The sequence below is a fragment of the Lolium rigidum genome, chromosome 1 (genome assembly GCF_022539505.1).
Source record: "Lolium rigidum isolate FL_2022 chromosome 1, APGP_CSIRO_Lrig_0.1, whole genome shotgun sequence".
Classification (NCBI taxonomy): Eukaryota; Viridiplantae; Streptophyta; class Magnoliopsida; order Poales; family Poaceae; genus Lolium; species Lolium rigidum.
This window is the reverse complement of record NC_061508.1, coordinates 63,521,465-63,533,440: the sequence shown is the minus strand read 5'-3', so window position 1 is coordinate 63,533,440 and position 11,976 is coordinate 63,521,465. Positions and strand designations below refer to the sequence as shown.

General features: G+C 47.3%; 2 protein-coding genes across 2 annotated transcripts; one reads left to right on the top strand and one right to left on the bottom strand.

Annotated features, from left to right (window-relative positions):
* The first annotated feature begins 1,372 nt into the window (after positions 1-1,372).
* Positions 1,373-2,317, top strand: LOC124685428. Its single transcript, XM_047219779.1, has one exon. The coding sequence runs from the start codon at positions 1,373-1,375 to the stop codon at positions 1,955-1,957; it is 585 nt and encodes a 194-aa protein (XP_047075735.1). The 3' UTR covers positions 1,958-2,317.
* Positions 2,318-8,427: 6,110 nt separating this feature from the next.
* On the bottom strand, positions 8,428-10,047 carry LOC124674402 (RING-H2 finger protein ATL46-like). The gene has a single exon (XM_047210452.1). The coding sequence runs from the start codon at positions 9,805-9,807 to the stop codon at positions 8,584-8,586; it is 1,224 nt and encodes a 407-aa protein (XP_047066408.1). The 5' UTR covers positions 9,808-10,047; the 3' UTR covers positions 8,428-8,583.
* Between the last annotated feature and the right edge of the window lie 1,929 nt (positions 10,048-11,976).

Sequence of the window (11,976 nt, the reverse complement as noted above, 5' to 3'; positions counted from 1 at the left end):
GATGGTTAATGGGGATGAGGACGAGAACAATTTTATAGCACGAGAAAGGTTATGGTTGAGTAATAACCGGTGGTTACTGATACGTCCAAAACGTATCTACTTTCCCGAACACTTTTGCTGTTGTTTGTCCTCTATCTTGTGTGTTTTGAATACAACTAACACGGACTAACATTGTTTTTCGAGTAACCGTCGAAAAATTGTTGGTGCTCTTATTGGTGCTCTTATTGGAGGCAAAAATCCTCCGCACCAGGTAAGGCGGGGCTAGGTTTAGGATACCACTATCCTGGTAACAACAAATTCCCCATTAGGCATCTAACATGTGGGACCATGGTACTAGAGAGTAGTAAAATATCCAATATATACTTGTAACCCTAAACTCCCACACGGACACCCCATCCTCACTCCCCTCGTCTCTCTTTAGCAGTCGTTGCCGCAATATACGGATGTGCAACGCGAACCCATCTCCCTCACGCACACCGCAATCTACACTCTCCAATCCTCTTCTTCACCTCGATGTCCCGTTGACATCACCTGCTCCTCTCATTTCCATCGTTGCCCCTACTTGAGAAGTGCAGTCATTTTATTGTGAGCTCACAGTTGCTGGCTAAAGCCGGGATGGGGAACCGATGGTTATTTCCTTACCCGGTGGGGATGGGGATGGGGATGATAGAAGAACTAGTTCCATGATGGTTAATGGGGATGAGGACGAGAACAACTTTGTAGCACGGGAATGGTTATCGTTGAGCAATGACCGGTGGTTAGCGTCCCCGTTGTCAAATTGAGCACCCAGCGATGCAGCGTGCGGTGCAGTATTAGTATAGTATAGGACAAATTATGTGTTCACTAGTAACCAAGGTACTCAACGAAGCATAAATGTACAACAAGTTTCTCAAGTACAAAGTAGAGTCGTCTAAATCTATCAAGATGGGATACAGTTTGAAAAATGTCGACGCAAAAAGTGCAAAGATGAAAATGGTTCTGATGGACGGTTTCTAAAAATATTTTGCTTTAAATGTTATTAAATCTAGGAAAGAAAAGCGCATACAAATCCACACACTCCACCCTGCCTGGCACAGTCCGTCCCACTGACAGCCATGCCCACCGAAACTCACCCCGGCTTGTCCCTGTCAGTCGACCGTGGAATAAACAGCCGCGCATGCGACGCGGTGCCCAACTGCACAACTATCTCCGCTGACACTCGGGCCCCGCGTGCCAACGCGCGGCGGTGGGCCCGGACAGTGCCGTCACGAGGGATGGCAGTTGGGCACGAGGGGGCGCGCGCCGGAACCGCCTACCCAATAAAACCCTCGCGCCTCCGCGTGACACAGAGCACAGACATTACTCCGCAACCGCCCAAATCTCACCCCCCACCATGGACACCAGCGACGGCGGCGCCGCGGCGGCGGCGGGTCTGGACGAGGCGGACGCGGCCTTCTTCTCCCGCAGCCGCCACCGCTGCTGCTGCTTCTCCGCGCCCTGGCAGTCCTCCTCCTCCTCCTCCTCGTACGCCCGCCGCGCGGCGGGCGGCGCGGGGACGGACGGGGAGTGGTGGCACCAGGTCGGGGACGGAAGGGCGGGGTCTGGCAGGCGGCGGTGGTGGCGGCGCGGCGTGGACGCGTTCATGAAGGTGCGGGAGTGGTCGGAGCTCGTCGCCGGCCCGCGCTGGAAGACCTTCATCCGCCGCTTCCGCCGCGGCCACCACCGCCACGCCGGCGGCGCCGGCGGCGGGCGGAAGCTCAACTACGACGCGCTCAACTACGCCCTCAACTTCGACGAGGGCGCCTGCAGCCCGGAGGACGGCGGCGCCGAGTACCCCGACTTCTCCGCCCGCTTCGCCGCGCCGCCGGGCTCCGTCAGGACCTCCATGGAACTCGGCGCCCGCGACGCGCCCTCGCTCTTCCACCACCAACCGCCGCCGCACGCTCCCCCCACTGCCATCGCCGCCGCCAAGGGCTGATGATGACGGCAGCCGCGCGCACCCACCGATTTTTTTCCCCAACCAATGGTATAGTGGGACGGCGGAGGCGATAAGGCTGGGACTTCCCTTTCCTCCTCTTGGATGGATGGTGGATGGCGTCCATAGGACGGTGGTGGTGGTGATGCTCCTCCAATTCTTTCGTTTTCTCCTACTCCGTCATTGTACAAACCAAACAAAATACAACGCCGTATGCATCCGCGCCTGTATATATGATCATCATCTCCTCTCCTGTCATCAACTTGTATATCCAGCAGATAATTTGTAGATTTCTGTTATCGTCAGTCATGTTGCAATCGACGGTATGACGAAGAATTCAATAGCTTTTCTTTTTCTGTTTCACACGTCGAGGATTTCATTCATTCATTGCAAAAGATATATCCTATAAAAGGATTAGGACTACTACACTAATATAATCCAACAACTTAGGACAGCAAATCTGCCAGCTTTCATGCATGCATTAATTTACAAAGATATTGGCAGAAGAAGAAGAACAAGAAAATCAGATGTAAGTACTATTGCAAGAAGAAAATCGTAATCCGTACTAGTACTACTTACTCCGAAGAATGCTACAGTGCAACAACTTGAGACAGAAAACCAGCTAGCGCATTGGATGCTCTGCATAATGCTCTCTGATTTCAGTTTTAGGTCTCGCGGTGCCGATTCAATCGCCACTCGTCGCGTCTGGCTGTACGTGATTGATGCACCCCGTGAGATGGGATTTCGACGTTGCCGACACGGTTCGTGCGATCACATCTGTGCAGTTCCATCACTAAGAATGAATAGAGTTGGGGTTCTTGTATTAAAGCTGTTTTTAATGGGTCTTGAGTTTGGACAGTGAAGCCTTCCTTGTCGCGGTTCGGCAGGTGGGTTGCAAGTTGCAACGTTGCGTGCAAGTGTCTGGTCGAAACAAAGTGACAAGTTTACATGACTTCGACCTGCAAGTGTGCTTCAGCAAATCGTGTCATTCTAAGATCTATCTTCAACGGATGAGGTGACGTTTCAGGCCAATTTGTATGGCTATCTATTGGAATGGACATGGTCTTATTGGATCAGATAGATTTGGATTCATCCTTGCAGGTACACCCAAAGCGAAAACACAGGTATTGTCTTTGTTGTGGTGCAATTCGATAATAAGTTGTGGTGAATTTCCTATAAAGGTCTATTTGATTCAAAGGATTTTTTTTTTTTTTTGTAGAATTATTACCCATAGAAAAATAAATTATAATGACAATTTGATTCAAAGGATGAACCCTCCAAATTTTCTATGAATTGCTTTCCTATACCACAATCCCATAGGATGTCTACAAAGAGGTTAGACCTCTCAGAAAATTTCTAGTGTGTATATGACAACTATGATATGTACTCAATTTCTGTAGAGATCTATTGCGTTTCTAATGTGGTGCAACCAAACGATTTATGTAAATAATTCTCGTGTTTTTATTCATGTAGAATTTCACATGGCATGACATATTGTTCCTGTATTTTGTTATTCCTATGTTTTTAATACTCGTTAAACTATGATCCGAAGCGCAGAGATTCCACAAGACATGGTTCAGTTTCTGCAGAGATTAGAGCAAATCAAATAAACGTAACTGTAAAACAAAGTAGAGATCTCAACAAAGTAAGGGATGCACTGGTTTGGCTGTCAAGAGATCATGAGGATCGCATGGATATACTTGGATAGCCAACAACTGACAGACGATTCAGAAAACAACGGATCTGAAGAATCAAATATAGCAGAGACGTAATATTCCGATATTGATGTTAACATCCAACCAATCCTGCCCCATTGCTTACTTTCCCAATGGAGCCTTGAGCATCTAAAATGGGAATGATGCGATTTGAGTACACGCACAAAACTCTGAGCCTTCATTGGTTGCCAACAATTCATTTTCTCGTATTCACTGGGCTAAATATTAGGCGTTTGGTAGCCCATAAGAATAAGATTTCATGCATAATATGGTTCTCAAAGCAACTTAAATGCAGAAAAAAGTTGGCCTAAGAGAAACGTTGGATTCGAGCGGGTTTTTTCCAGATCAAGCTAGAGCGAGCACAAAAGTTAGCCCTTTATGGCTCAAGGCATACCTGCACCTAACCCTAACCTTACACTAATATGCATCATTTTAATCCCTCCTAATCTACAAAACGGTGGGTCGGTTTGAAATATGTTGAACACGAAAAAGATGCGTATTATTGTTACAAATCAATTTTCATGAACGGTTTTTGGTTTCGTGGAGTATGTGAATGGCAATTTCGTGTCCTGTTTGAAGCTTTTTTGGCTGAATTTAATCAAATTCGTCGCAACTGTTCGCGCGTTTCAAAATTCCTTCAGCGAGCAGCTTCTTCTCACTGCGCGCATGATTTTTGTCGCGCATGATTTTTGTGTTCATAGTTCTCCATTTTGACATTTCTATACCAGTAGATCTACGTCTTTCAAGTATACTTTACGTTGTTGTAGATCTACTCGTTTACGAATGTTGAAATCGAGAATTTTAAACACAAAAGTAGTGTGAAATGGTGAGGTGAAGCTACTAGCCCAAGGAATTTTGAAATGGTCGAACGTGTGCGAAAATTTGACAAAGCTCATCCACAAATGGCTCAAAAAAACACGAAACCGAGTTTGAAACACTCGATGAAACAACGAACCGATGAAGGGAATGGAATCACAACGTCGGGACGCATCTTGTCCATGTAGACCTTGTCAAGAATCGATGAATGGTTTGCTAGATTAAAAGTGATTATGATTGAACTAGTTTAGTTAACTACATCCCTTCTCTACCTACAACCTACCAATCCAATTGCCTCTAGTTTCTCCACTCGAGCCCAAGTAAAATTGTTAGCATCCAAATATAGTGTTAAAGTTGGTTCAAGCCCTGTTTTCACTCATACGGTATTTATTGGGCCAACTTGCATATAAGGGAAAGGAACCGAAGAAAACTTTGTTTGCAACCAAACAGGCAGTGTCCATTCTGTCATTTCAAGTCGAGCAGGTTAAGGATCAGTGACGACAGCCACCAAACTGTGCTAGGCCCCGTCCTGTATGGGACAGTACGAAATTTGGCACCAATATGCAGTGTAGAAAATACACACACGATTCTTTTGGTAGTACAAAATCATTGAGGTACGGCTAACCATTTTATTTTCCTACGTCAAGAATGGACTTTGCGAGTGCTGTCAATCAATACTCAACAAGCACCATACGGTTGTAAATTAAGAAAAATTAAAGACACGAGCACGGTACGAGTGGCGTTAATTTTCTGAGCCAGTTAGCCAAGCAAATGAGCCAAAAGTTGCCTAACTAGATATGCTATTCCTGGATGGATGTTGCAACAAGAGAAAAAATATAGCTTTCACAAGCTTATAATTGTTCGTTAACACAAGCTCATGGTACAAGTACAACTAGTGACATCGGTACACTGTCATTTCAAGGAGATGTTGACTTTCTGGCAGGACAAGATTCAAAGCCGGCGAGAAAGGAAAAAACCAGAACAACTATGACACTTGGTACTACTCAATCATAGCAAACCTCCAAACCTTTCTTCTTGTCCGTTTCAGTCATGCGTGAAACTGGCCTTTTCCGGACGATCATCCACTGCATATGAGAAAAAATAATATGCGGCCTGGAACTAGCATCCATAATCTTTCGCATATAGAACAGTATTTTGTACAGACATGCCTCGTCCGATCTTCAGAGGTATAGGACCTCAAGCTTGTGAGCCCCGAGAATTGGAAAATAATCTCTGGGACTTGTCCTGAATCTGGGAGTGGAGATCTGAAGAACCAATCTCCAACCAGCTCTTTCAGATGTCAGAACAAACCACTATTTTTTGATCTGGTTACTAACAACAAGTTTTTTTTATCAGTATTAGTTAGTTGCTGAAATACCAAGAGCATTCGTACAGTGAGAACTGTCACTGTATGGGTTCACATGCCAGATCTAAGATCTGAATGTAAAAATGCTGAATAGATTGCTTTTACTGCCTGCTCAATTTAGTGGATGCATGAGAGGCTGGCACTCCTTACTGCTTTCAGATTCAACATAACACAAAGATGAAACAGCACATATGAAAATGCATCTTGGCTCTCAAAATCCACATGACATGACACTGAACTCCACTTCCTGAAACGCCTTTCCAAAAACTTATCAGGATACATGTCACACCAACTGTTCAGTTAGATAATATTCAGCCTGTCACTACCAGCCACATGGTAAAATAAGCTACAAGAGGGTAGCATTCAATTGGATATAAATTTGTACAGGAATGATGCCATGAAGCACAAAGAACGCCAACAACAAGAACAAATGTCGCTCATAAACAAAGATGGAGCACCAAAGCAAAGATGTAAACGCCTATTTACCAACTTGTCAGTTGCATGCCCAAGGCTATGGCAATCAGATGAATTCAATCTCACAAAACTATCAGTGAGAGCAATGAGGAAATTAAAGTGCCTGTGGTTAGGTGGTATGTGTAAATGTATTGAAATTAAGGTTTGAAAATTGTTACCTCTCACAAAACATGAATGAGGAACAGCGATATTAAGGTGTCTGAGACTCAGTGACATTACAATTAAGAATTAACCAGCAAGAATTGCATACAAGTGGCATCTGTGAATATGTTGAAGTCCAGAAAAACTAAATGACACTTCCTAAGCTGGCAGATCTATACTCTGAACATTAAAGGTCTGTGGCAGCCCAGGAATGAAGCAAAGCATGATGAGTTGGTTCCTCTGGTTCCAACCTTTTTTGCTTTTTATCATGATAATGGAAACTATCTTTGCTTCTATGGAGTAAAGAGATCCATGAAAAGGGAATGTAAACCCCCCAAGAAAGTGCTTATCAAAGGAAAGGCTTTGACAAAGGCAGCAGATGACTGATGAACTAAAGGCAAAAGAATATGCTTAGCTAAAACATAAATAATTAAAGCCTCTTGTATTGGGCTCAATCATGATATGTTCCTACCAATCACTGTGCATCAGATGGAAAGAACGGGGGAATACTAGGAAACCTATTGACATGAATTCAAATTTAGAAATAATCCACCATGGACCTCAATTTTACAAAGTTAAAGCAAGACACTTCCTGTGCTTGAGTTGTATAATGCAATCTTCAATACATTTGATAGTCCAGACCATGAAGTGTATATCATCAATTTCACTTAAGCTCCTATGGCCAGATAAGAAGAAAACACACAAGATATTTACATGTGCAATATCTTAAACTTGGTTTACTACAACTATCATAAAAGGAAATATGCCAAATCATAAGTAGTTGTAGGCATGTAGCTCATCGTGAAAATAATAGTTAGCTACAAGAATTTAGACCTATGTGCCAATGGCTCTCGTAAATTACAGCCTTGTGCAATTTCTCAAACTTACAAGTGATGTTTTCCGCAGAAGTCAATTCCTGTCTACTTATGCATTAACAGTTTTATTATACAAGAACAGTTCCTCATAATAGTAAAACAGGTTTTGCTTGGCCGTATAAAAAGATAAGTGAGTCGTAAAAGTATTAGCTACTTGCAACTATTCATCAGATTAGGACCCACAGTAAGGATTCAATAAAACCAACTACAAGTTTAAGATTTGTCCCATGAGGAGCTTCCCAAACCTACAAAATAATCTGCTAATTCTTCATAACTAACCTAGTGCCCACCTAATCCCGCCTCAACTGTTTATGTGGCGGCTTAGCAAGTGTACTTCCCTTTAACTGCACACGAATTCATAAGTGTCTCTTTGGGCAAGATCGTAATACATTCGCAAGAGCCGCCAAAGAAATACAAAAACGAAGATCAAATACCCACAATGATAACCACCTAACAGCAGCATCTCTGAATTGTGTTTCATTTGGGACAAAGCATTATCTCTATACAATTGGCTCTCGTCGGTTCGGGAAAGGATAAAAGCGACTGCCAGGGCTACACTTCTACTCCCTCCGTTCTAATTTAGTCACATTTAAGGGAAAAATGAGATAAACTAGTATTGCATTTATTAGTATTACCTGGATATGTGAACAACAAATCCAAGGTACATTGAAAATAACAACGTCCAATAAAGAGAGCAAAACCACTTCGTTTTCAGTGTTGTTGTCGACTAAAAGCTAGAATTTAGATTATTTCAGAACAAATTTTAGAGCTAGAATGTAGACTATTTCAGAACAGATGTATTATGTGATAACAGACAATTTAATATCCAAAAGTACAATACTCTACACTTCACCAGACGGTGTAATTAGTACCGAAGCAAAACTCAAGTAATATTCATCCTTTCATCTACCAGTCTAGAAGAATGTTAAGATTAGATTTAGAAGTCAATGCCACTTTGATCAGTTTTGTAAGTGAAGCTTTAGGAATATGAAGGTAGCTTCAAACCGATACACGAACACAAGAAAAGCAGCATTCTCCGGAAATCACATGATCCTAAGCTATGACACAATTGGTGCAAAGCCGGCATGACTACTAAAAGTTACTATCCTTCCATGAGATATAACCAATTCCAATCAAAAATCTGAACATGAAAATTAGGCTAGAATAATTATAGGTAAGAAATTAATGGAGTGGAACTAACAAGAGCAATATTAGCTAGTAGTATCACAGTACAGAGTCACATCAGATGTTGGACTTATCCCTCTTCATCCATGGAAGGCTCCCCGCTTCCGAGCAATCATCTGAGCCAGCGGGTAGCTTGCCCTTGAGATTAGACCACTGCCAAATCTTGGACATGGAGAAGCTCTCCCCTTTGTTCCGCGCGCAGATTTTCTTTCCCTCCATGATGTCGGCATTGACGCAGCTTATCCCTGGAGGTCTCGGTCTCATGGTACCACCGGCGCCGTTTCTTGTTCTGCCCGGCTGGAGAGCCACCTGAAGCTCGGAAGTCCCGAGAACGTACTGGTAGGTGCCCATGGAGAAGCATTTCCTTGCATCCAAACTGCTGCTGCTACTCTCCCCTTCTTCCCTCCTCAGCACAGCGGAATCGGCGGTGGCATTCCCGCCTTCGACGGCACCCTGGGTGCCGACGTTCTTGAACTTGCCAAGCCTCACCGGGAACACTCTCTTCTCGAGCGTCTGCGCAGTTTCCTCTGATGATTTCTGCGCAGGCAGGCCGAACCCGTCCTCGCAGCACTCGGACAACCGGCCTTCCTCCATCATCCCCTCGTCGAAATCGAACATGGGGTTGTCCTCGGCGGTGAGGCCGGGGGCGAAGAGCACCCCGCGGCAGAGCGGGCAGGTGGAGTTGGAGAGCAGCCAGGTGTCGATGCAGTTGAGGTGGAAGGCGTGGCCGCAGAGCGGGAGCAGGCGGAGCCTGTCCTCGGCGCCGAACTCGCAGAGGCAGACCGCGCAGTCGAAGGGCTCCTTGTCGCCGGCCCCGGCCCCGACGACGATCTCCCGGTAGGAGAAGACGGGCAGCGCGTCGATGAAGGCCTGGTCGAGCCCCGAGTCGTGCAGGTGGAACAGCTGCTGCAGCTGGCGCTGCAGCGCCGCGTCCGCGTCGCCGCCGGGGCCGTGGTGCCCCGCTGATGTGGAGGTGGAGCGGCGGCCGTGGTGCTGCTTCTTGACGAGCAGGCGCACGAGGAGGTGCAGCAGGCCCGAGATGAAGAAGACCACCGCGAGGATGACGATGATGAAGAGCACCGCCGGGCTGATCTTGCCGCCGCCGCCGCCGCCGGAGCTCTGCGGCGGCTGTGGTGGCGGCGGCGGGGGAGGGGCGGCGGGGTAGGCGTTAAACGGGGTGAGCGAGTCCCTGGCGACGAAGGCGCCATGGAGGCGGCGCGGGTAGGGATGCGTGGCCGCCGCAGCCGCCGCGTGGGATCCGGACGAGGAGAGTTCAGCCATGTCTCGTCCTAGAGGCTGGGGCTGGAGGATCGCCACATCTCATCTGATCCGACAGACAGGGCGGGCAGGCAGCCAAAGATGCGATCTTTGGCGGGGAGCCAGCGCGCGACGAATCCCGGCGGGAAAAAGGATGCGGAAGTCGCACCTAAAAGCGGCGGCGGGCGGTGATGCAGGCCGGGAGGAAGCGTCCAAGGCGCTAGGGACCAAGAACCCGCCGGGGTCGGGCGTGGCGAGCAGGTAGACACGGAGGGGAGGGGAGGAAGAATGGTGGTGGGAATCGGGAGGAGAGTGGCGTGGGAGCGCACGAGCTGGGGAGGAGGAAAAAGGCGAAAGCGACGGCGGTGGTGGCGAGTGCAGGCGTCGTCGGTGTTGGTGCTGGGCTCGGTGGAGTATTTTTGTGGTGGTGCGGTCGCTTTCGGCCGCAACCATGGTTGGAAGTCGCGGTCGCCGGGAGCGCCGATTGCGAGGGCACAGCGACGCGCCGGGCCCCCCACCCGTGGCCGACTGACCAGTCCAGGAGCGGGGTCGTGGCAGCTTGGCCTGTCTAGTGTTTCAAGTGGCTGCGCACGCTCGAGACATGTAATTTTGGCAGGTATACTTGATGACAATATACATCACATATTCTCACATGGACAGTTTTGATTCCAAGGGTTTTAGAGCATCTCCAGTCGCGTCCCCCAAACCGTCCCCCAAACCGCGCCGGATTGAGCGTTTAGGGGACGTGTTTTGTTCGTGCCGCGTTTGGGGACGTCGCTCCTCAGTCGCGTCCCCAAACGCCACCCCCAAACATTTAAAATAATTTTTTTAACACATAAACCATTTATATCAAATGTAGCATATGAAAAAAATGTTTTCGAGAATTGTTTTCAAATTAAATTACAATAAACAATAAAACAAGTAATCAAATATAATAAAAAGGGCTAGATGATACATCAAGGTGCCACGGTATTTCCTTTGATCCTCCACAAATGCTCAACGAGATCAGCTTGAAGTTGCTCATGCACATTGCTATCACGAATCTCTGCGTGCATGGCGAGAAAATCAGCAAAATCTGCAGGCAACTAATGATCAACCTCTGCGAGAGGGCCTTGACACTCATAGGGACCAACATGTGACCTAACATGATTCTTGCGGTCATCCTCGATGACCATGTTGTGCATGATCACACAAGCCTGCATCACCTCCCACATTTGGTCGTGAGACCGGCTTAGAGCAGGTACCGGACAATGGCAAATTGTGCTTGAAGCACACCAAATGCCCGCTCGACATCCTTCCTGCAAGCCTCCTGTCGTGTAGCAAAGTGAGAATTCTTCGGACTCGATGGATTCGAGATTGTTTTGACAAAAGTGGCCCATTTTGGATATATACCATCGGCTAGATAATAGCCTTTGGTATATTGGTGGCCATTGATCTCATAGTTGCATGGTGGAGCATGCCCTTCCACTAGTCTGCTGAACACCGAAGACCGCTGCAACACGTTGATGTCATTGTGTGATCCCGCCATGCCAAAGAAAGAATGCCAAATCCACGAGTCATAATCGCCACTGACTTCAAGCACCACACTGCAATATCCATGACGCCCTTTGTATATACCTTGCCAAGCAAACGGGCAGTTCTTCCATGCCCGGTGCATGCAATCGATGCTTCCAAGCATTCCGGAAATCCTCCGGCGGCATTTTGTGCCATGATCCTTGCGGTCTCTTCCTCGGTTGGCCCTCTCAAGTAGTATTTGCCAAACTTTCCCACCACAGCTCGGCAAAACTTGTACATGCACTCAATGGCAGTAGACTCACTCATGCGAAGGTAGTCGTCTCGTGTATCGGCGAGTGCTCCGTATGCAAGCATCCTCATGGCGGCGGTGCACTTCCGAATGGATGAGAACCCGAGAACGCCTACGGCGTCGAGCTTGAGCTTGAAGTAGGGGTCGAACTCTCGAACGCCGTGGAGGATATTCATGAACGAGGCCCTTGCTCATCCCGTACCGGCGCCGAAAATTGTCGGCATGTGTTGCCCCGTCGGCGAAGTAGTCGTTGTGCGGCATGGCATGCCCCTCCATCCTCTGCCGGGGCTTCGACTTCCTTCTTCCCGGCCTTGATCCTCCGCGGCGCGGCTCTCTTCCTCTTCTCCGCCTCGGCGTCAAGCATGTCTCGGAGGGACGCGATGATCGGC